The sequence below is a fragment of the Pseudophryne corroboree genome, chromosome 5 (genome assembly GCF_028390025.1).
Source record: "Pseudophryne corroboree isolate aPseCor3 chromosome 5, aPseCor3.hap2, whole genome shotgun sequence".
NCBI lineage: Eukaryota > Metazoa > Chordata > Amphibia > Anura > Myobatrachidae > Pseudophryne > Pseudophryne corroboree.
In genome coordinates, this window is record NC_086448.1 from 29,072,014 (window position 1) to 29,096,492 (window position 24,479).

General features: G+C 48.6%; 1 protein-coding gene across 7 annotated transcripts in view; it reads left to right on the top strand.

Moving 5' to 3' along the window:
• OPLAH (5-oxoprolinase, ATP-hydrolysing) overlaps positions 1–24,479 on the top strand; it is a 115,507-nt gene that overhangs the window by 44,555 nt on the left and 46,473 nt on the right. For all 7 annotated transcript variants that reach the window (XM_063921162.1, XM_063921168.1, XM_063921167.1 and 4 more), the window contains 5 exons: positions 5,231–5,426; positions 5,616–5,781; positions 15,759–15,897; positions 22,737–22,804; positions 23,239–23,504. In XM_063921162.1, coding sequence (XP_063777232.1) covers positions 5,231–5,426; positions 5,616–5,781; positions 15,759–15,897; positions 22,737–22,804; positions 23,239–23,504 — 835 coding nt within the window. The remainder of the gene's footprint in view (positions 1–5,230; positions 5,427–5,615; positions 5,782–15,758; positions 15,898–22,736; positions 22,805–23,238; positions 23,505–24,479) is intronic.

The following is a 24,479-nucleotide window of genomic DNA, read 5'->3' on the forward strand; positions in this document are numbered from 1 at the left end:
CGATTTACAATCAGCTTGAAGACTTCTGGATGAAGTCCCCACTCTCCCGGGTGGAGGTCGTGCCTGCTGAGGAAGTCTGCTTCCCAGTTGTCCACTCCCGGGATGAACACTGCTGACAGTGCTATCACGTGATTTTCCGCCCATCGGAGAATCCTTGTGGCTTCTGCCATCGCCATCCTGCTTCTTGTGCCGCCCTGACGGTTTACATGGGCGACCGCCGTGATGTTGTCTGACTGGATCAGCACCGGCTGGTGTTGAAGCAGGGGTCTTGCCTGACTTAGGGCATTGTAAATGGCCCTTAGTTCCAGAATATTTATGTGTAGGGAAGTCTCCTGACTCGTCCATAGTCCTTGGAAGTTTCTTCCCTGTGTGACTGCCCCCCAACCTCGAAGGCTGGCATCCGTGGTCACCAGGACCCAGTCCTGTATGCCGAATCTGCGGCCCTCTAGAAGATGAGCACTCTGCAGCCACCACAACAGCGACACCCTGGTCCTTGGAGACAGGGTTATCAGCCGATGCATCTGAAGATGCGATCCGGACCACTTGTCCAACAGATCCCACTGAAAGATCCTTGCATGGAACCTTCCGAAAGGAATTGCTTCGTAAGAAGCCACCATCTTTCCCAGGACTCGCGTGCAGTGGTGCACCGACACCTGTTTTGGTTTTAGGAGGTCTCTGACTAGAGATGACAACTCCTTGGCCTTCTCCTCCGGGAGAAACACTTTTTTCTGTTCCGTGTCCAGAACCATGCCCAGGAACAGTAGACGCGTTGTAGGAACCAGCTGCGACTTTGGAAAATTCAGGATCCAGCCGTGCTGTTGTAGCACTTCCCGAGCTAGTGCTACTCCGATCAACAACTGTTCCCTGGACCTCGCCTTTATAAGGAGATCGTCCAAGTACGGGATAATTAAAACTCCCTTTTTTCGAAGGAGTATCATCATTTCGGCCATTACCTTGGTAAATATCCTCGGTGCCGTGGACAGACCAAACGGCAACGTCTGGAATTGGTAATGACAGTCCTGTACCACAAATCTGAGGTACTCCTGGTGAGGAGGGTAAATGGGGACATGCAGGTAAGCATCCTTGATGTCCAGTGATACCATGTAATCCCCTTCGTCCAGGCTTGCAATCACCGCCCTGAGCGATTCCATCTTGAACTTGAACCTTCTTATATAAGTGTTCAAGGATTTTAAATTTAAAATGGGTCTCACCGAACCGTCCGGTTTCGGTACCACAAACATTGTGGAATAGTAACCCCGTCCTTGTTAAAGGAGGGGTACCTTGATTATCACCTGCTGAGAAAACAGCTTGTGAATCGCCTCCAGCACTGCCTCCCTGTCCGGGGGAGCTGTCGGCAAGGCAGATTTGAGGAAACGGCGAGGGGGAGACGTCTCGAATTCCAGCTTGTACCCCTGAGATACTACTTGTAGAATCCAGGGATCCACCCGTGAGCGAGCCCACTGGTCGCTGAAGTTCTTGAGACGGGCCCCCACCGTACCTGGCTCCGCCTGTGGAGCCCCAGCGTCATGCGGTGGACTTAGAGGAAGCGGGGGAGGACTTTTGTTCCTGGGAACTGGCTGTATGTTGCAGCTTTTTCCCTCTGCCTCTGGGCAGAAAGGACGCGCCTCTAACCCGCTTGCCTTTCTGGGGCCGAAAGGACTGTACCTGATAATACGGTGCTTTCTTTGGCTGTGAGGGAACATGGGGTAAAAATGCTGACTTCCCAGCTGTCGCTGTGGAAACGAGGTCCGAGAGACCATCCCCAAACAACTCCTCACCCTTGTAAGGCAAAACTTCCATGTGCCTTTTGGAATCTGCATCTCCTGTCCACTGCCGAGTCCACAATCCTCTCCTGGCAGAAATGGACATTGCGTTTATTTTAGATGCCAGCCGGCAAATATCCCTCTGTGCATCTCTCATGTATAAGACAGCGTTTTTAATATGCTCTACGGTTAGCAATATAGTGTCCCTATCTAGGGTATCAATGTTTTCCGACAGGGAATCTGACCACGCAGCTGCAGCACTGCACATCCATGCTGAAGCAATAGCCGGTCTCAGTATAATTCCTGAGTGTGTATATACAGACTTCAGGATAGCCTCCTGCTTTCTATCCGTAGGCTCCTTTAGGGCGGCCGTGTCCGGAGACGGAAGTGCCACCTTTTTTGACAGACGTGTGAGCGCTTTATCCACCCTAGGGGATGTCTCCCAACGTGACCTGTCCTCTGGCGGGAAAGGGTACGCCATTAGTAACTTTTTAGAAATTACCAGTTTCTTATCGGGGGAAGCCCACGCTTCTTCACACACTTCATTTAATTCATCAGATGGGGGAAAAACCACTGGTAGCTTTTTCTCCCCACACATAATACCCTTTTTTGTGGTACCTGGGGTAATATCAGAAATGTGCAACACATTTTTCATTGCCGTAATCATATAACGAATGGCTCTATTGGAATGTACACTAGTCTCATCGTCGTCGACACTGGAGTCAGACTCCGTGTTGACATCTGTGTCTGCCATCTGAGGTAGTGGGCGTTTTAGAGCCCCTAAAGGCTTTTGAGACGCCTGGGCAGGCACGGGCTGAGCAGCCGGCTGTCCCACATCTGCTGTGTCGTCAAACCTTTTATGTAAGGAGTTAATTCCTTCCACATGTCCATCCATTCAGGTGTCGACCCCGCAGGGGGTGACATTACATTTATCGGCACCTGCTCCGCCTCCACATAAGCCTCCTCATCAAACATGTCGACACAGCCGTACCGACACACCGCACACACACAGGGAATGCTCTGACTGAGGACAGGACCCCACAAAGTCCTTTGGGGAGACAGAGAGAGAGTATGCCAGCACACACCAGAGCGCTATATAATACAGGGATACACACTACACACAGTGATTTTTCCCCTATAGCTGCTATAATACACAATTTGCGCCTAAATTTAGTGCCCCCCCTCTCTTTTTTACCCTTTTGAGCCTGGAAACTGCAGGGGAGAGCCTGGGGAGCGTCCTTCCAGCGGAGCTGTGAGAGGAAATGGCGCCAGTGTGCTGAGGGAGATAGCCCCGTCCCCTTCACGGCGGACTTCTCCCGCTTTTTTCAGGATATTTATGGCAGGGGATTTTACACATATATAGTCTTCCTGACTATATTATGTGTTTTTTTGCCAAGCTAAGGTATTTATATTGCAGCCCAGGGCGCCCCCCCCCCCCCCAGCGCCCTGCACCCATCAGTGACCGGAGTGTGTGGTGTGCATGGGGAGCAATGGCGCACAGCTGCAGTGCTGTGCGCTACCTTAATGAAGACCGGAGTCTTCAGATGCCGATTTTCTGGACGTTCTTCTTGCTTCTGGCTCTGCAAGGGGGACGGCGGCGCGGCTCCGGGACCGGATGACCGAGGCTGGGCCTGTGTTCGATCCCTCTGGAGCTAATGGTGTCCAGTAGCCTAAGAAGCCCAAGCTAGCTGCAAGCAGGTAGGTTCGCTTCTTCTCCCCTCAGTCCCTCGAAGCAGTGAGTCTGTTGCCAGCAGATCTCACTGAAAATAAAAAACCTAAATATACTTTCTTTACTAGAAGCTCAGGAGAGCCCCTAGTGTGCAACCAGCTCGGCCGGGCACAAAATTCTAACTGAGGTCTGGAGGAGGGGCATAGAGGGAGGAGCCAGTGCACACCAGGTAGTCCTAAATCTTTCTTGGTTGTGCCCAGTCTCCTGCGGAGCCGCTATTCCCCATGGTCCTTACGGAGTCCCCAGCATCCACTAGGACGTCAGAGAAATGGTTAATACAGTATTTGTAATATTCGAGGGAGATACAGCGCAGAGAAAGGCAGACCTGTGTCATAAAAGGACTGCGTGTAGAGTAACTGTAAGAAAGGAAAAAAGGGATGACAACCAGAAAAAAAGAAGAAAGGAAGAAAAGGCAGTCGAAAAAAAGGATGATTTTAGAGAAAAACAGAGAAAACTGAAAAATCAGTTGCAACCTTTTTCTTTCAATTTTCTCAACAGTCTTTTCTTCCTTCCTTCTTTCTTTTTTCTTTCTTCTTTTTCTGATTTTCATCCTTTTTCTCCCCCCTTTCTTCCAGTAACTCTACACGCAGTCTTTTTAGGTCTGCCTTTCTCTTTTCTTTCTCTTTTTGTGACACAGTTCTGTCTTTATCTTTTCTTCTCCCCTATTGAGCTGCGCTGTATCTCCCTCAAATATTACCGCTACTCGTAGGGTCGGGATACCCTTTGATACAGTTGCGCCACCATTCTATAAACTTTTCCCATTTTTCCATCTTACCTCCACTATGCACACATTCTCATAGGTGAAGCACAGTATATACCTTTTTTATGCACAATACAGTATTTGTAAATGAAAAGAACATTTTTGGTAGAAACAACCTCTTTAATACAGTATTTATGTTCTTCTGCTAATTTCTGTGAGACTGGAATATTACTTGGCCCACAAATCTCTGTGTGCTATTGCTGAATAACAAGCTCAACCTGTTTTTAGTCCTGTCTGTAATACCTTCACTCAGTAAATTGGGCAGGAATGTGCACAGTAAGCAGTTTATATAGATAATTGCTGCGTCGCTATTGTGATGCTAGAACTAGCTACCAAATAAATCAAGTTTGCAGCCATATTATTCATAATACGGATTAGGGAACCCCAATCCCCAGACACTTTATTTCACTTTAGAATATCAGTAGCTGCTCCAGGATCTTCTAGTCTTATCTATGTCTTCTTGGTGTATTGTGTTATGTTTAGGGGGAATTGTATGCATCGCGGCGTAGTGCGAGCGCACCGCTGTGCTAGTGATCGCAGCGGGTGTTCGCTCCATAGGATAACACGATGTGCATATGCACGTATGTAAAAAAGAGAGACATTATTTCCCCCAGCACCCTGAATGATAACAGTGACCAGATATAAATCCCACATAATATTAGAATTCAGAGATCTTGGTTACACATATTTGCACAAATGTGTGACTAAGCCCCAAAGCCGCATCAAGGCGTCTCTGTATATTTGGGGTCCCCAGCGCAAATGTACGTACGCAGCGTGCACACTTACCGCGCCATCGCTGCAACAATGAGCGTGACTATATCTGTATGTTGGAGTCTGAGTCGGAAATGCAAGATCTCAAGATGTTGCCCCAATGTGTTTCTCTGGGGCCCACTTACGTCATGCAGGGCCACTCGCCGAAGATGTGTGCGTGCCCTTACCATGGCCTTAGAGATAATGCTGTGTCTCTCTTGCTCTCAGGTGGTCATCACACGAGCATCAAGTAGGGGATCTGGCACGTTCCTTGGGGTTCACCCATGTATCGCTCTCTTCAGAGGTAATGCCAATGATCCGCATGGTGCCCAGGGGGTACACGGCATGTGCCGACGCCTATCTCACCCCGTGTATACAGAGATACCTGGATGGCTTCCGCAGCGGATTTCAGAACCAGCTTAAGGTGAGACACGGAGCATAGTACATCGGGTGTATTGTGTGCTGTGTGAGACGGGGAACCGACATCATATAAATAGTGCATAATAAAGTCACACTTACACAATGCTAGCGGCCTAGGACCTGGGTTTACGATGATGACACCAAGTCGCCCCCTAATGGACACTTTTATACAGTAATCACAGCTCCTTTGCAGGATTTGCCGGTGCTCTTCATGCGCTCAGACGGAGGTCTGACCCCGATGCACAGCTTCAGTGGTTCCCGCGCCATTCTGTCTGGACCAGCAGGGGGAGTGGTAGGTTACGCCATTACCACCTACCGGCCCGACAATCCCCAGCCTGTTATTGGCTTCGATATGGGAGGTGAGAGGGAAGAGGAGGGGTCATCTCAGCAAATTACACAGTGTCTGATTGCAAATAACAAGATTTCATTCTTCTGTAGGTATATTGGGGGTGATTCCGAGTTGTTCGCTCGCTAGCTGCTTTTAGCAGCATTACACATGCTAAGCCGCCGCCCTCTGGGAGTGTATCTTAGCTTAGCAGAATTGCGAACGAAAGATTAGCAGAATGGCGAATAGAAAATTCTTAGCAGTTTCTGAGTAGCTCCAGACTTACTCCTACACTGCGATCAGTTCAGTCAGTTTCGTTCCTGGATTGACGTCACAAACACGCCCAGCGTTCGCCCAGCCACTCCCCCGTTTCTCCAGACACTCCCGCGTTTTTCCCAGAAACGCCAGCGTTTTTCCACACACTCCCAGAAAACGGTCAGTTTCCGCCCAGAAACACCCACTCCCTGTCAATCACACTACGATCACCAGAACGATGAAAAAACGTTGTTACACCGTGAGTAAAATACCTAACATTTGTGCTAATTTACTTGGCGCAGGCGCACTGCGAACATTGCGCATGCGCAGTTTGCGACTAATCGCTCCATTGCGAAAAAAACTAACGAGCAAACAACTCGGAATCACCCCCATTGTGTGCGTTATCTTATCCTCTGGGCTGACATTGTGATTTAGCTAGAATCACAACGGCTAAAAGATAAATGCTAATTAAATAGCACCAGTCTCACTAATTATTAGAGATGAGCGGGTTCGGTTTCTCTGAATCCGAACCCGCCAGAACTTCATGTTTTTTTTCACGGGTCCGAGCGACTCGGATCTTCCCGCCTTGCTCGGTTAACCCGAGCGCGCCCGAACGTCATCATGACGCTGTCGGATTCTCGCGAGGCTCGGATTCTATCGCGAGACTCGGATTCTATATAAGGAGCCGCGCGTCGCCGCCATTTTCACACGTGCATTGAGATTGATAGGGAGAGGACGTGGCTGGCGTCCTCTCCATTTAGATTATAAGAGACTGAGAGAGATTTACTGGAGCTGACTAGGAGGAGTACTGTTACTGTAGAAGTGTAGAGACTGAGTGGAGAGAGTTTACTAGTGAGGACAGTGCAGTTTACTTTATAATCCGTTCTCTGCCTGAAAAAAGCGATACACAGCACACAGTGACTCAGTCACATACCATATCTGTGTGCACTGCTCAGGCTCAGGCCAGTGTGCTGCATCATCTATTATCTATATATAATATTATATATATCTGTCTGACTGCTCAGCTCACACAGCTTATAATTGTGGGGGAGACTGGGGAGCACTACTGCAGTGCCAGTTATAGGTTATAGCAGGAGCCAGGAGTACATAATATATTATATAGTGAGTGACCACCAGACACACAGTGCAGTTTATTTAATATATCCGTTCTCTGCCTGAAAAAAGCGATACACACAGTGACTCAGTCAGTCACATACCATATCTGTGTGCACTGCTCAGGCTCAGGCCAGTGTGCTGCATCATCTATTATCTATATATAATATTATATATATCTGTCTGACTGCTCAGCTCACACAGCTTATAATTGTGGGGGAGACTGGGGAGCACTACTGCAGTGCCAGTTATAGGTTATAGCAGGAGCCAGGAGTACATAATATATTATATAGTGAGTGACCACCAGACACACAGTGCAGTTTATTTAATATATCCGTTCTCTGCCTGAAAAAAGCGATACACACAGTGACTCAGTCAGTCACATACCATATCTGTGTGCACTGCTCAGGCTCAGGCCAGTGTGCTGCATCATCTATATATATTATATATCTGTCTGACTGCTCAGCTCACACAGCTTATAATTGTGGGGGAGACTGGGGAGCACTACTGCAGTGCCAGTTATAGGTTATAGCAGGAGCCAGGAGTACATAATATTATATTAAAATTAAACAGTGCACACTTTTGCTGCAGGAGTGCCACTGCCAGTGTGACTAGTGACCAGTGACCTGACCACCAGTATATATAATATTAGTAGTATACTATCTCTTTATCAACAACCAGTCTATATTAGCAGCAGACACAGTACAGTGCGGTAGTTCACGGCTGTGGCTACCTCTGTGTCGGCACTCGGCAGCCCGTCCATAATTGTATATACCACCTAACCGTGGTTTTTTTTTCTTTCTTTATACATACATACTAGTTACGAGTATACTATCTCTTTATCAACCAGTCTATATATTAGCAGCAGACACAGTACAGTGCGGTAGTTCACGGCTGTGGCTACCTCTGTGTCGGCACTCGGCAGCCCGTCCATAATTGTATATACCACCTAACCGTGGTTTTTTTTTCTTTCTTTATACATACATACTAGTTACGAGTATACTATCTCTTTATCAACCAGTCTATATATTAGCAGCAGACACAGTACAGTGCGGTAGTTCACGGCTGTGGCTACCTCTGTGTCGGCACTCGGCAGCCCGTCCATAATTGTATATACCACCTAACCGTGGTTTTTTTTTCTTTCTTTATACATACATACTAGTTACGAGTATACTATCTCTTTATCAACCAGTCTATATATTAGCAGCAGACACAGTACAGTGCGGTAGTTCACGGCTGTGGCTACCTCTGTGTCGGCACTCGGCAGCCCGTCCATAATTGTATATACCACCTAACCGTGGTTTTTTTTTCTTTCTTTATACATACATACTAGTTACGAGTATACTATCTCTTTATCAACCAGTCTATATATTAGCAGCAGACACAGTACAGTGCGGTAGTTCACGGCTGTGGCTACCTCTGTGTCGGCACTCGGCAGCCCGTCCATAATTGTATATACCACCTAACCGTGGTTTTTTTTTCTTTCTTTATACATACATACTAGTTACGAGTATACTATCTCTTTATCAACCAGTCTATATTAGCAGCAGACACAGTACAGTGCGGTAGTTCACGGCTGTGGCTACCTCTGTGTCGGCACTCGGCAGCCCGTCCATAATTGTATATACCACCTAACCGTGGTTTTTTTTTCTTTCTTTATACATACATACTAGTTACGAGTATACTATCTCTTTATCAACCAGTCTATATATTAGCAGCAGACACAGTACAGTGCGGTAGTTCACGGCTGTGGCTACCTCTGTGTCGGCACTCGGCAGCCCGTCCATAATTGTATATACCACCTAACCGTGTTTTTTTTTTCTTTCTTTATACATACATACTAGTTACGAGTATACTATCTCTTTATCAACCAGTCTATATATTAGCAGCAGACACAGTACAGTGCGGTAGTTCACGGCTGTGGCTACCTCTGTGTCGGCACTCGGCAGCCCGTCCATAATTGTATATACCACCTAACCGTGGTTTTTTTTTCTTTCTTTATACATACATACTAGTTACGAGTATACTATCTCTTTATCAACCAGTCTATATATTAGCAGCAGACACAGTACAGTGCGGTAGTTCACGGCTGTGGCTACCTCTGTGTCGGCACTCGGCCGCCCGTCCATAATTGTATATACCACCTAACCGTGGTTTTTTTTTTCTTTCTTTATACATACATACTAGTTACGAGTATACTATCTCTTTATCAACCAGTCTATATATTAGCAGCAGACACAGTACAGTGCGGTAGTTCACGGCTGTGGCTACCTCTGTGTCGGCACTCGGCAGCCCGTCCATAATTGTATATACCACCTAACCGTGGTTTTTTTTTCTTTCTTTATACATACATACTAGTTACGAGTATACTATCTCTTTATCAACCAGTCTATATATTAGCAGCAGACACAGTACAGTGCGGTAGTTCACGGCTGTGGCTACCTCTGTGTCGGCACTCGGCAGCCCGTCCATAATTGTATATACCACCTAACCGTGGTTTTTTTTTCTTTCTTTATACATACATACTAGTTACGAGTATACTATCTCTTTATCAACCAGTCTATATATTAGCAGCAGACACAGTACAGTGCGGTAGTTCACGGCTGTGGCTACCTCTGTGTCGGCACTCGGCAGCCCGTCCATAATTGTATATACCACCTAACCGTGGTTTTTTTTTCTTTCTTTATACATACATACTAGTTACGAGTATACTATCTCTTTATCAACCAGTCTATATATTAGCAGCAGACACAGTACAGTGCGGTAGTTCACGGCTGTGGCTACCTCTGTGTCGGCACTCGGCAGCCCGTCCATAATTGTATACTAGTATCCAATCCATCCATCTCCATTGTTTACCTGAGGTGCCTTTTAGTTGTGCCTATTAAAATATGGAGAACAAAAATGTTGAGGTTCCAAAATTAGGGAAAGATCAAGATCCACTTCCACCTCGTGCTGAAGCTGCTGCCACTAGTCATGGCCGAGACGATGAAATGCCAGCAACGTCGTCTGCCAAGGCCGATGCCCAATGTCATAGTACAGAGCATGTCAAATCCAAAACGCCAAATATCAGTAAAAAAAGGACTCCAAAACCTAAAATAAAATTGTCGGAGGAGAAGCGTAAACTTGCCAATATGCCATTTACCACACGGAGTGGCAAGGAACGGCTGAGGCCCTGGCCTATGTTCATGGCTAGTGGTTCAGCTTCACATGAGGATGGAAGCACTCAGCCTCTCGCTAGAAAAATGAAAAGACTCAAGCTGGCAAAAGCAGCACAGCAAAGAACTGTGCATTCTTCGAAATCCCAAATCCACAAGGAGAGTCCAATTGTGTCGGTTGCGATGCCTGACCTTCCCAACACTGGACGTGAAGAGCATGCGCCTTCCACCATTTGCACGCCCCCTGCAAGTGCTGGAAGGAGCACCCGCAGTCCAGTTCCTGATAGTCAGATTGAAGATGTCAGTGTTGAAGTACACCAGGATGAGGAGGATATGGGTGTTGCTGGCGCTGGGGAGGAAATTGACCAGGAGGATTCTGATGGTGAGGTGGTTTGTTTAAGTCAGGCACCCGGGGAGACACCTGTTGTCCGTGGGAGGAATATGGCCGTTGACATGCCAGGTGAAAATACCAAAAAAATCAGCTCTTCGGTGTGGAGGTATTTCACCAGAAATGCGGACAACAGGTGTCAAGCCGTGTGTTCCCTTTGTCAAGCTGTAATAAGTAGGGGTAAGGACGTTAACCACCTCGGAACATCCTCCCTTATACGTCACCTGCAGCGCATTCATAATAAGTCAGTGACAAGTTCAAAAACTTTGGGTGACAGCGGAAGCAGTCCACTGACCAGTAAATCCCTTCCTCTTGTAACCAAGCTCACGCAAACCACCCCACCAACTCCCTCAGTGTCAATTTCCTCCTTCCCCAGGAATGCCAATAGTCCTGCAGGCCATGTCACTGGCAATTCTGACGAGTCCTCTCCTGCCTGGGATTCCTCCGATGCATCCTTGCGTGTAACGCCTACTGCTGCTGGCGCTGCTGTTGTTGCCGCTGGGAGTCGATGGTCATCCCAGAGGGGAAGTCGTAAGCCCACTTGTACTACTTCCAGTAAGCAATTGACTGTTCAACAGTCCTTTGCGAGGAAGATGAAATATCACAGCAGTCATCCTACTGCAAAGCGGATAACTGAGTCCTTGACAACTATGTTGGTGTTAGACGTGCGTCCGGTATCCGCCGTTAGTTCACAGGGAACTAGACAATTTATTGAGGCAGTGTGCCCCCGTTACCAAATACCATCTAGGTTCCACTTCTCTAGGCAGGCGATACCGAGAATGTACACGGACGTCAGAAAAAGACTCACCAGTGTCCTAAAAAATGCAGTTGTACCCAATGTCCACTTAACCACGGACATGTGGACAAGTGGAGCAGGGCAGGGTCAGGACTATATGACTGTGACAGCCCACTGGGTAGATGTATGGACTCCCGCCGCAAGAACAGCAGCGGCGGCACCAGTAGCAGCATCTCGCAAACGCCAACTCTTTCCTAGGCAGGCTACGCTTTGTATCACCGCTTTCCAGAATACGCACACAGCTGAAAACCTCTTACGGCAACTGAGGAAGATCATCGCGGAATGGCTTACCCCAATTGGACTCTCCTGTGGATTTGTGGCATCGGACAACGCCAGCAATATTGTGTGTGCATTAAATATGGGCAAATTCCAGCACGTCCCATGTTTTGCACATACCTTGAATTTGGTGGTGCAGAATTTTTTAAAAAACGACAGGGGCGTGCAAGAGATGCTGTCGGTGGCCAGAAAAATTGCGGGACACTTTCGGCGTACAGGCACCACGTACAGAAGACTGGAGCACCACCAAAAACTACTGAACCTGCCCTGCCATCATCTGAAGCAAGAAGTGGTAACGAGGTGGAATTCAACCCTCTATATGCTTCAGAGGTTGGAGGAGCAGCAAAAGGCCATTCAAGCCTATACAATTGAGCACGATATAGGAGGTGGAATGCACCTGTCTCAAGTGCAGTGGAGAATGATTTCAACGTTGTGCAAGGTTCTGATGCCCTTTGAACTTGCCACACGTGAAGTCAGTTCAGACACTGCCAGCCTGAGTCAGGTCATTCCCCTCATCAGGCTTTTGCAGAAGAAGCTGGAGGCATTGAAGAAGGAGCTAAAAGGGAGCGATTCCGCTAGGCATGTGGGACTTGTGGATGCAGCCCTTAATTCGCTTAACAAGGATTCACGGGTGGTCAATCTGTTGAAATCAGAGCACTACATTTTGGCCACCGTGCTCGATCCTAGATTTAAAGCCTACCTTGGATCTCTCTTTCCGGCAGACACAGGTCTGCTGGGGTTGAAAGACCTGCTGGTGACAAAATTGTCAAGTCAAGCGGAACGCGACCTGTCAACATCTCCTCCTTCACATTCTCCCGCAACTGGGGGTGCGAGGAAAAGGCTCAGAATTCCGAGCCCACCCGCTGGCGGTGATGCAGGGCAGTCTGGAGCGACTGCTGATGCTGACATCTGGTCCGGACTGAAGGACCTGACAACGATTACGGACATGTCGTCTACTGTCACTGCATATGATTCTCTCAACATTGATAGAATGGTGGAGGATTATATGAGTGACCGCATCCAAGTAGGCACGTCACACAGTCCGTACTTATACTGGCAGGAAAAAGAGGCAATTTGGAGGCCCTTGCACAAACTGGCTTTATTCTACCTAAGTTGCCCTCCCACAAGTGTGTACTCCGAAAGAGTGTTTAGTGCCGCCGCTCACCTTGTCAGCAATCGGCGTACGAGGTTACATCCAGAAAATGTGGAGAAGATGATGTTCATTAAAATGAATTATAATCAATTCCTCCGCGGAGACATTGACCAGCAGCAATTGCCTCCACAAAGTACACAGGGAGCTGAGATGGTGGATTCCAGTGGGGACGAATTGATAATCTGTGAGGAGGGGGATGTACACGGTGATATATCGGAGGGTGAAGATGAGGTGGACATCTTGCCTCTGTAGAGCCAGTTTGTGCAAGGAGAGATTAATTGCTTCTTTTTTGGGGGGGGTCCAAACCAACCCGTCATATCAGTCACAGTCGTGTGGCAGACCCTGTCACTGAAATGATGGGTTGGTTAAAGTGTGCATGTCCTGTTTTGTTTATACAACATAAGGGTGGGTGGGAGGGCCCAAGGACAATTCCATCTTGCACCTCTTTTTTCTTTTCTTTTTCTTTGCATCATGTGCTGATTGGGGAGGGTTTTTTGGAAGGGACATCCTGCGTGACACTGCAGTGCCACTCCTAGATGGGCCCGGTGTTTGTGTCGGCCACTAGGGTCGCTAATCTTACTCACACAGCTACCTCATTGCGCCTCTTTTTTTCTTTGCGTCATGTGCTGTTTGGGGAGGGTTTTTTGGAAGGGACATCCTGCGTGACACTGCAGTGCCACTCCTAGATGGGCCCGGTGTTTGTGTCGGCCACTAGGGTCGCTAATCTTACTCACACAGCTACCTCATTGCGCCTCTTTTTTTCTTTGTGTCATGTGCTGTTTGGGGAGGGTTTTTTGGAAGGGCCATCCTGCGTGACACTGCAGTGCCACTCCTAGATGGGCCCGGTGTTTGTGTCGGCCACTAGGGTCACTAATCTTACTCACACAGCTACCTCATTGCGCCTCTTTTTTTCTTTGCGTCATGTGCTGTTTGGGGAGGGTTTTTTGGAAGGGACATCCTGCGTGACACTGCAGTGCCACTCCTAGATGGGCCCGGTGTTTGTGTCGGCCACTAGGGTCGCTTATCTTACTCACACAGCGACCTCGGTGCAAATTTTAGGACTAAAAATAATATTGTGAGGTGTGAGGTATTCAGAATAGACTGAAAATGAGTGTAAATTATGGTTTTTGAGGTTAATAATACTTTGGGATCAAAATGACCCCCAAATTCTATGATTTAAGCTGTTTTTTAGTGTTTTTTGAAAAAAACACCCGAATCCAAAACACACCCGAATCCGACTAAAAAAATTCGGTGAGGTTTTGCCAAAACGCGTTCGAACCCAAAACACGGCCGCGGAACCGAACCCAAAACCAAAACACAAAACCCGAAAAATTTCAGGCGCTCATCTCTACTAATTATACCAATTGTAAAATTCATTTGCACACAAACGTGTGTGGAAATGGAACATTGGTTAATAAATGCGGCGGGATGTTTTAAGTCGGCTTCTTTGTGGGTGATACCTGGGCCGATTGCCCTCATTTGATTGGTGTTCTACACAGCTGCATACCTAGAGTTTATAAGGGACCAGCCCTGTGAACGCCCTCTTTAGCGAGAGACGCCAGTAATGAGTGCAGTATTACTGTAGTTTAGATGTTCATATGCTGCCACCTAGTGGTAGTAAATCTGTCTGGAAATGTTTCCATTGCTGATACTGTATGTTTCTAAAATGTCACCGTGCTACACTGCAGATCCAATAACTCTCCTCACATCATGGCAGAGAGCCACAGACTGAGAGTTATATAGTGGAAGGAGCACGGTCCTCAGCAGCACAGAGGATATCAGGAGATGAGTGATGTGTCAGTGAGGACAGGGCTGCATGTGACAGGGGCAGTGACATAATGTGAGGAGGGGAATGGAGGCAGCAGGAAGCCACAGACTGAGAGTTATATAGTGAAAGGAGCAGGGTCCCCAGCAGCACAGAGTATATCAGGAGATGAGGGATGTGTCAGTGAGGACAGGGCTGCATGTGACAGGGACAGTGACATGATGTGAGGAGGGGAATGGAGGCAGCAGGAAGTCACAGACTGAGAGTTATATAGTGGAAGGAGCACGGTCCTCAGCAGCACAGAGGATATCAGGAGATGAGTGATGTGTCAGTGAGGACAGGGCTGCATGTGACAGGGGCAGTGACAGGATGTGAGGAGGGGAATGGAGGCAGCAGGAAGCCACAGACTGAGAGTTATATAGTGGGAGGAGCAGGGTCCCCAGCAGCACAGAGTATATCAGGAGATGAGTGATGTGTCAGTGAGGACAGGGCTGCACGTGACAGGGGCAGTGACATGATGTGAGGAGGGGAATGGAGGCAGCAGGAAGTCACAGTCTGAGAGTTATATAGTGGGAGGAGCAGGGTCCCCAGCAGCACAGAGTATATCAGGAGATGAGTGATGTGTCAGTGAGGACAGTGCTGCATGTGACAGTGACATGATGTGAGGAGGGGAATGGAGGTAGCAAGAAGCCACAGACTGAGTGTTATATAGTGGGAGAAGCAGGGTCCCCAGCAGCACAGAGTATATCAGGAGATGAATGATGTGTCAGTGAGGACAGGGCTGCATGTGACAGGGGCAGTGACATGATGTGAGGAGGGGAATGGAGGAAGCAGGAAGTCACAGAATGAGAGTTATACAGTGGGAGGAGCAGAGTCCCCAGCAGCACAGAGTATATCAGGAGATGAGTGATGTGTCAGTGAGGACAGGGCTGCATGTGACAGGGGCAGTGACATGATGTGAGGAGAGGAATGGAGGCAGCAGGAAGCCACAGACTGAGAGTTATATTATTTTCTGCACTGTATACTTTCTATCCTTACTGTATCACAGTGTGGAATATGTGGCAGTGCGTTGTTTCTTGGTTAGTATTCTCCCCCTTCTCTTGGTGACAGGTACCTCCACGGACGTCAGCAGATATGCAGGAGAATATGAGCATGTGTTTGAAGCCACCACAGCTGGAATCAGCATTCAGGCCCCACAGCTGGATGTGAACACAGTGGCTGCAGGAGGGGGGTCCATGCTCTTCCTAAGGTGGGTGTAATGAGAGAATTTTGGATGAATGACTATTTTGTAGATAAATTCTGATTTAAAACCTATTTTGTTATCATTGCTTATTCTGTTGGTATGGTATTTATCTGGGGTACCTTGTACAGAGTGGAGGGGTCCTGGGGTGCACACCGGTAATGAGAGGTGCGACCCTGCGGTGACCTTTCAGTAGAACAGCATACAAAGACATGGCTGAAGGTGCACAATTCAAACACTACCAATTTATTAATAATAATCATTGCAATAAAATTTTGCATTTTGAGCGAGGTTCTTCGCATAGTTTTGGCCATAAGTAACGGCTTGCCCACCGCGTCCAGGTGACCTCATCAGGTTACATCCGGGCGGCCCCGATGACAGAACCTGCTGACAATGTGTGTATGAAGCGGAAGGATTTAGGGGGATATGTATTTAACCTTCTAAGAGTGGAGAAGTTGCCCATAGCAACAAAGCAGCTTCTACCTAATGTATAATTTTAAAGAACGTACTTGATAAATGCTAGCTGGAAGCTAATTGGTTTTCGATAGTTGGGAGGATCTGCTTGTGCGTCTTATTACATTACATTGTGTCTAAGACGCTTCTCGGCAAAAACGCCCAAAAAAGCCGCTCAGCGCTACCGAGTTCCGCCACGCCCTGGTGCAACTTCAAGGGCTGTTTAGCGTGACTACAGCAAAGACGTAAGAGGACACGTCTGTAATTTCTCGCCACTCGTCTCCTCTAACCCTCCCCTTAGTATGGAAGCTGTCACGGGCAGGACGCTCTACCTTTTGGGTTACCCTGTAGCACTAGCCACCTATGCTCTGCTCCCTCCTGTCTCATAGACTCCTTCCGTGACTCTGCCGCTGTCTGCTCACCGTTCGTTGATTACATCACCACTGAGTACTGAATTAAATCCCCGCACAACTGCCCCTACTCTTGCCCCTGCTATTTTATCCTTGCCAGTGGTGTTTCAGCAACAGTTGGTACTTATGTTCTGTACAGGGACTAGGTTCATTTTGTGAATTGCACTTATGCTCTTATACTCTGCAGTGTCTTATATTTACCCCTTTGTACGGCGCTGTGGACACTCTGCAGTGTCTTATATTTCTCTGACGTCCTAGTGGATGCTGGGGACTCCGAAAGGACCATGGGGAATAGCGGCTCCGCAGGAGACTGGGCACAAAAGTAAAAGCTTTAGGACTACCTGGTGTGCACTGGCTCCTCCCCCTATGACCCTCCTCCAAGCCTCAGTTAGATTTTTGTGCCCGAACGAGAAGGGTGCTCACTAGGTGGCTCTCCTGAGCTGCTTAGTAAAAAAGTTTAAGTATAGGTTTTTTATTTTCAGTGAATCCTGCTGGCAACAGGTTCACTGCACCGAGGGACTAAGGGGAGAAGAAGCGAACTCACCTGCGTGCAGAGTGGATTGGGCTTCTTAGGCTACTGGACATTAGCTCCAGAGGGACGATCACAGGCCCAGCCATGGATGGGTCCCAGAGCCGCGCCGCCGGCCCCCTTACAGAGCCAGAAGACTGAAGAGGTCCGGAAAATCGGCGGCAGAAGACGTCCTGTCTTCAATAAGGTAGCGCACAGCACCGCAGCTGTGCGCCATTGCTCTCAGCACACTTCACACTCCGGTCACTGAGGGTGCAGGGCGCTGGGGGGGGGGCGCCCTGAGACGCAATAAAAACACCTTATATGGCAAAAAATACATCACATATAGCTCCTGGGCTATATGGATGTATTTAACCCCTGCCAATTTTTCCTTAAAAAAGCGGGAGAAAGGCCGCCGAGAAGGGGGCGGAGCCTATCTCCTCCGCACACTGGCGCCATTTTTCCTCACAGCTCCGTTGGAGGGAAGCTCCCTGACTCTCCCCTGCAGTCCTGCACTACAGAAGCAGGGTAAAACAAGAGAGGGGGGGCACTAATTTGGCAGATAAATCTATACAGCAGCTATATAAGGGAAAAACACTTATATAAGGTTATCCCTGTATATATATAGCGCTCTGGTGTGTGCTGGCAAACTCTCCCTCTGTCTCCCCAAAGGGCTAGTGGGGTCCTGTCCTCTGTCAGAGCATTCCCTGTGTGTGTGCTGTGTGTCGGTACGTTGTGTCGACATGTATGAGGAGGAAAATGGTATGGAGGCGGAGCAATTGCCTGTAATAGTGATGTCACCCCTAGGGAGTCGACACCTGACTGGATGGTCTTATGGAAGGAATTACGTGATAGTGTCAGCACTTTACAAAAGACTGTTGACGACATGAGACAGCCGGCAAATCAGTTATTACCTGTACAGGCGTCTCAAACACCGTCAGGGGCTCTAAAGCGCCCGTTACCTCAGATGGTCGACACAGACCCAGACACGGACACTGACTCCAGTGTCGACGGTGAGGAAACAAACGTATTTTCCAGTAGGGCCACACGTTACATGATCACGGCAATGAAGGAGGTTTTGAACATTTCTGATACTACAAGTACCACAAAAAAGGGTATTATGTGGGGTGTGAAAAAACTACCCGTAGTTTTTCCTGAATCAGATGAATTAAATGAGGTGTGTGATGAAGCGTGGGTTTCCCCCGATAAAAAACTGCTAATTTCTAAAAAATTATTGGCATTATACCCTTTCCCGCCAGAGGTTAGGGCGCGTTGGGAAACACCCCCTAGGGTAGATAAGGCGCTCACACGCTTATCAAAACAAGTGGCGTTACCGTCTCCTGATACGGCCGCCCTCAAGGAGCCAGCTGATAGGAAGCTGGAAAATATCCTAAAAAGTATATACACACATACTGGTATTATACTGCGACCAGCAATCGCCTCAGCCTGGATGTGCAGTGCTGGGGTGGCTTGGTCGGATTCCCTGACTGAAAATATTGATACCCTGGACAGGGACAGTATATTATTGACTATAGAGCATTTAAAGGATGCATTTCTATATATGCGAGAGGCACAGAGGGATATTTGCACTCAGGCATCAAGAGTAAGTGCGCTGTCCATTTCTGCCAGAAGAGGGTTATGGACGCGACAGTGGTCAGGTGATGCGGATTCCAAACGGCATATGGAAGTATTGGCGTATAAAGGGGAGGAGTTATTTGGGGTCGGTCTATCGGACCTGGTGGCCACGGCAACGGCTGGGAAATCCACCTTTTTACCCCAGGTCACCTCTCAGCAGAAAAAGACACCGTCTTTTCAGGCTCAGTCCTTTCGTCCCCATAAGGGCAAGCGGGCAAAAGGCCACTCATATCTGCCCCGGGGCAGAGGAAGGGGAAAAAGACTGCAGCAGGCAGCCTCTTCCCAGGAACAGAAGCCCTCCCCCGCTTCTGCCAAGTCCTCAGCATGACGCTGGGGCCTTACAAGCGGACTCAGGCACGGTGGGGGCCCGTCTCAAGAATTTCAGCGCGCAGTGGGCTCACTCGCAAGTGGACCCCTGGATCCTGCAGGTAGTATCTCAGGGGTACAAATTGGAATTCGAGACGTCTCCCCCTCGCCGGTTCCTGAAGTCTGCTTTACCAACGTCTCCCTCCGACAGGGAGGCGGTATTGGAAGCCATTCACAAGCTGTATTCCCAGCAGGTGATAATCAAGGTACCCCTCCTACAACAGGGAAAGGGGTATTATTCCACGCTGTTTGTGGTACCGAAGCCGGACGGCTCGGTGAGACCTATTTTAAATCTGAAATCCTTGAACACTTACATACAAAGGTTCAAATTCAAGATGGAGTCACTCAGAGCAGTGATAGCGAACCTGGAAGAAGGGGACTATATGGTGTCTCTGGACATCAAGGATGCTTACCTCCATGTCCCAATTTGCCCTTCTCACCAAGGGTACCTCAGGTTTGTGGTACAGAACTGTCACTATCAGTTTCAGACGCTGCCGTTTGGATTGTCCACGGCACCCCGGGTCTTTACCAAGGTAATGGCCGAAATGATGATTCTTCTTCGAAGAAAAGGCGTCTTAATTATCCCTTACTTGGACGATCTCCTGATAAGGGCAAGGTCCAGAGAACAGTTAGAGGTCGGAGTAGCACTATCTCAAGTAGTACTACAACAGCACGGGTGGATTCTAAATATTCCAAAATCGCAGCTGATTCCGACGACACGTCTGCTGTTCCTAGGGATGATTCTGGACACAATCCAGAAAAAGGTGTTTCTCCCGGAGGAGAAAGCCAGGGAGTTATCCGACCTAGTCAGGAACCTCCTAAAACCAGGCCAAGTGTCAGTGCATCAATGCACAAGGGTCCTGGGAAAAATGGTGGCTTCTTACGAAGCGATTCCATTCGGCAGATTCCACGCAACTTTTCAGTGGGATCTGCTGGACAAATGGTCCGGATCGCATCTTCAAATGCATCAGCGGATAACCCTGTCTCCAAGGACAAGGGTGTCTCTCCTGTGGTGGTTACAGAGTGCTCATGTTCTAGAGGGCCGCAGATTCGGCATTCAGGACTGGGTCTTGGTGACCATGGATGCCAGCCTGAGAGGCTGGGGAGCAGTCACACAGGGAAAAAATTTCCAGGGCTTGTGGTCAAGCATGGAAACGTCACTTCACATAAATATCCTGGAACTAAGTGCCATTTACAATGCCCTAAGTCAGGCAAGGCCTCTGCTTCAGGGTCAGCCGGTGTTGATCCAGTCGGACAACATCACGGCAGTCGCCCACGTAAACAGACAGGGCGGCACAAGAAGCAGGAGGGCAATGACGGAAGTTGCAAGGATTCTTCGCTGGGTGGAAAATCATGTGATAGCACTGTCAGCAGTGTTCATTCCGGGAGTGGACAACTGGGAAGCAGACTTCCTCAGCAGACACGACCTCCACCCGGGAGAGTGGGGACTTCACCCAGAAGTCTTCCACATGATTGTGAACCGTTGGGAAAAACCAAAGGTGGACATGATGGCGTCCCGCCTCAACAAAAAACTGGACAGATATTGCGCCAGGTCAAGGGACCCTCAGGCAATAGCTGTGGACGCTCTGGTAACACCGTGGGTGTACCAGTCAGTGTATGTGTTCCCTCCTCTGCCTCTCATTCCCAAGGTACTGAGAATCATAAGAAGGAGAGGAGTAAGGACTATACTCGTGGCTCCGGATTGGCCAAGAAGAACTTGGTACCCGGAACTTCAAGAGATGCTCACGGAAGACCCGTGGCCTCTACCTCTAAGAAAGGACCTGCTCCAGCAGGGACCCTGTCTGTTCCAAGACTTACCGCGGCTGCGTTTGACGGCATGGCGGTTGAACGCCGGATCCTGAAGGAAAAAGGCATTCCGGATGAAGTCATCCCTACCCTGATCAAAGCCAGGAAGGATGTAACTGTGCAACATTATCACTGTATTTGGCGTAAATATGTTGCGTGGTGTGAGGCCAGGAAGGCCCCTACAGAGGAATTTCAACTGGGTCGTTTCCTGCATTTCCTGCAAACAGGACTGTCTATGGGCCTAAAATTAGGGTCCATTAAGGTTCAAATTTCGGCCCTGTCGATATTCTTCCAAAAAGAACTAGCTTCAGTTCCTGAAGTTCAGACGTTTGTCAAGGGGGTACTGCATATACAACCTCCTTTTGTGCCTCCAGTGGCACCTTGGGATCTCAATGTAGTTTTGGGGTTCCTAAAATCACATTGGTTTGAACCACTCACCACTGTGGACTTAAAATATCTCACATGGAAAGTGGTAATGCTGTTAGCCCTTGCTTCAGCCAGGCGTGTCTCAGAATTGGCGGCTTTATCCTATAAAAGCCCTTACCCTAATTTTTCATACGGACAGGGCAGAATTGAGGACTCGTCCCCAATTTCTCCCTAAGGTGGTTTCAGCGTTTCACTTAAACCAGCCTATTGTGGTACCTGCGGCTACTAGGGACTTGGAGGATTCCAAGTTGCTGGACGTAGTCAGGGCCCTGAAAATATATGTTTCCAGGACGGCTGGAGTCAGAAAATCTGACTCGCTGTTTATCCTGTATGCACCCAACAAGCTGGGTGCTCCTGCTTCTAAGCAGACTATTGCTCGTTGGATTTGTAGTACAATTCAGCTTGCACATTCTGTGGCAGGCCTGCCACAGCCAAAATCTGTAAAAGCCCATTCCACACGAAAAGTGGGCTCATCTTGGGCGGCTGCCCGAGGGGTCTCGGCTTTACAACTTTGCCGAGCAGCTACTTGGTCAGGGGCAAACACGTTTGCTAAATTCTACAAATTTGATACCCTGGCTGAGGAGGACCTGGAGTTCTCTCATTCGGTGCTGCAGAGTCATCCGCACTCTCCCGCCCGTTTGGGAGCTTTGGTATAATCCCCATGGTCCTTTCGGAGTCCCCAGCATCCACTAGGACGTCAGAGAAAATAAGAATTTACTTACCGATAATTCTATTTCTCATAGTCCGTAGTGGATGCTGGGCGCCCATCCCAAGTGCGGATTGTCTGCAATACTTGTACATAGTTATTGTTACAAAAATCGGGTTATTATTGTTGTGAGCCATCTTTTCAGAGGCTCCTCTGTTATCATGCTGTTAACTGGGTTCAGATCACAAGTTGTACGGTGTGATTGGTGTGGCTGGTATGAGTCTTACCCGGGATTCAAAATCCTTCCTTATTGTGTACGCTCGTCCGGGCACAGTATCCTAACTGAGGCTTGGAGGAGGGTCATAGGGGGAGGAGCCAGTGCACACCAGGTAGTCCTAAAGCTTTTACTTTTGTGCCCAGTCTCCTGCGGAGCCGCTATTCCCCATGGTCCTTTCGGAGTCCCCAGCATCCACTACGGACTATGAGAAATAGAATTATCGGTAAGTAAATTCTTATTTTACCCCTTTGTACGGCGCTGTGGACACTCTGTGGAGTCTTTTATAAATAGAGGATTATAACAACAATTTATTGTTTGCAGGTCCGGCTTGTTCGTGGTTGGGCCAGAGTCTGCTGGGGCGCACCCGGGTCCCGCATGTTACAGAAAAGGTAATATAATAGTTATGCTCATATGCAGTGTATGACACTGTAGGGCAGATGTACTAAGCCTTGGCGAGAGATAAACTACCAACCAATCAGCACCTAACTCTCATTTTACAAACACAGCTTGTGGCATGGTAGTTTGCAGCTGATTGGCTGGCACTTTATCTCAATGCTTAGTACTCCCCCTGTGTCTCACATAGTAACACAAATACCGGCCTACAGTATCAATGTATGAAATAACAGCAAGTGTCTGGTGTTTGCACTGTGGACACAAAGACCTTGTCAGGCACCAATTTTTGAATGGGAACTGATATAATTATTATTATTATTATTATTATTATTATTAATGTTGTGTAGGTTAAATTTCCATTGAGGGCATTTGTTGAACATGTGTGACACTGTGACATTAGCCCGTTACATTGTTGTTCTCTGTATTCCAGGAGGACCGCTGACCGTGACAGACGCCAATCTCTGCCTGGGCCGCCTCCTTCCAGATTACTTTCCGCGGATCTTTGGCCCCTCCGAGGACCAGCCTCTCTCCAAGGAGGACACAACCCGCCTGTTCCGGGAACTGACTGATGAGATCAACCGCTTTCAGTCTGGCCGGCCTGGGGGCGGAGCTCCGCTCAGTGTGGAGGAGGTGGCCATGGGTTTCATCAGGGTGGCCAATGAGGCCATGTGTCGGCCAATCAGATCACTCACTCAGGTGCGGTCACACTCAGTCGCAAGTGACGCCAATGACCAAGTTGTATCCCCAATGTCATGAAAGGGTCAGCCTGATTCTGAGTCTCTCAAAGTCCAAACACGGCTGCATGTGGCGATCCGTCACTTACTGCGCATTCATTGTGGGCTGTATACACATCCTTGCGAGTGTACGAGTGATTCCGAGCCGTACGCACCTCAGCCATTTCTCTGCAGCCGCAGATCTGTGCATCTGTTCTAGCGTCTGCAGATTCAGTGCGTCATCATTTGTACTGCGCGCAGAAGATCCATCAGACAGAGGTATCCTTTCCCCAGATGCACAGCTGAGAATCACACAGAACTTTAGACGCCCATAAGAAACAGCTGCTCGTGCGGCTTTACACTCGCTGCCCGTCATGCCTACAGCAGGATGGTCTCCGCTTGCAGGAGATGCGACACGTACGCACCTACGTGCGAGCTCGTGTGCATTGTTTGGCGCGTGTGCACAACCTGTTTTGCGATTTAGACGCATGCGCAGGCAGTTCCAAATCGGGAGTTGCGTCCCATTCAGAATCACCCCCTTAGGTCTGTGCATCTAAGCTGATGCCTCGCACCTTAGCGAAACCACAGAATCCCATTTTTTCTCTGACGTCCTAGTGGATGCTGGGGACTCCGTCAGGACCATGGGGAATAGCGGCTCCGCAGGAGACAGGGCACAAAAGTAAAAGCTTTAGGATCAGGTGGTGTGCTCTGGCTCCTCCCCCTATGACCCCCCTCCAAGCCTCAGTTAGATTTTTGTGCCCGGCCGAGAAGGGTGCAATCTAGGTGGCTCTCCTAAAGAGCTGCTTAGAGTAAAAGTTTTGTTAGGTTTTTTATTTTCAGTGAGTCCTGCTGGCAACAGGCTCACTGCATCGAGGGACTTAGGGGAGAGAAGTGAACTCACCTGCGTGCAGGATGGATTGGCTTCTTAGGCTACTGGACACCATTAGCTCCAGAGGGA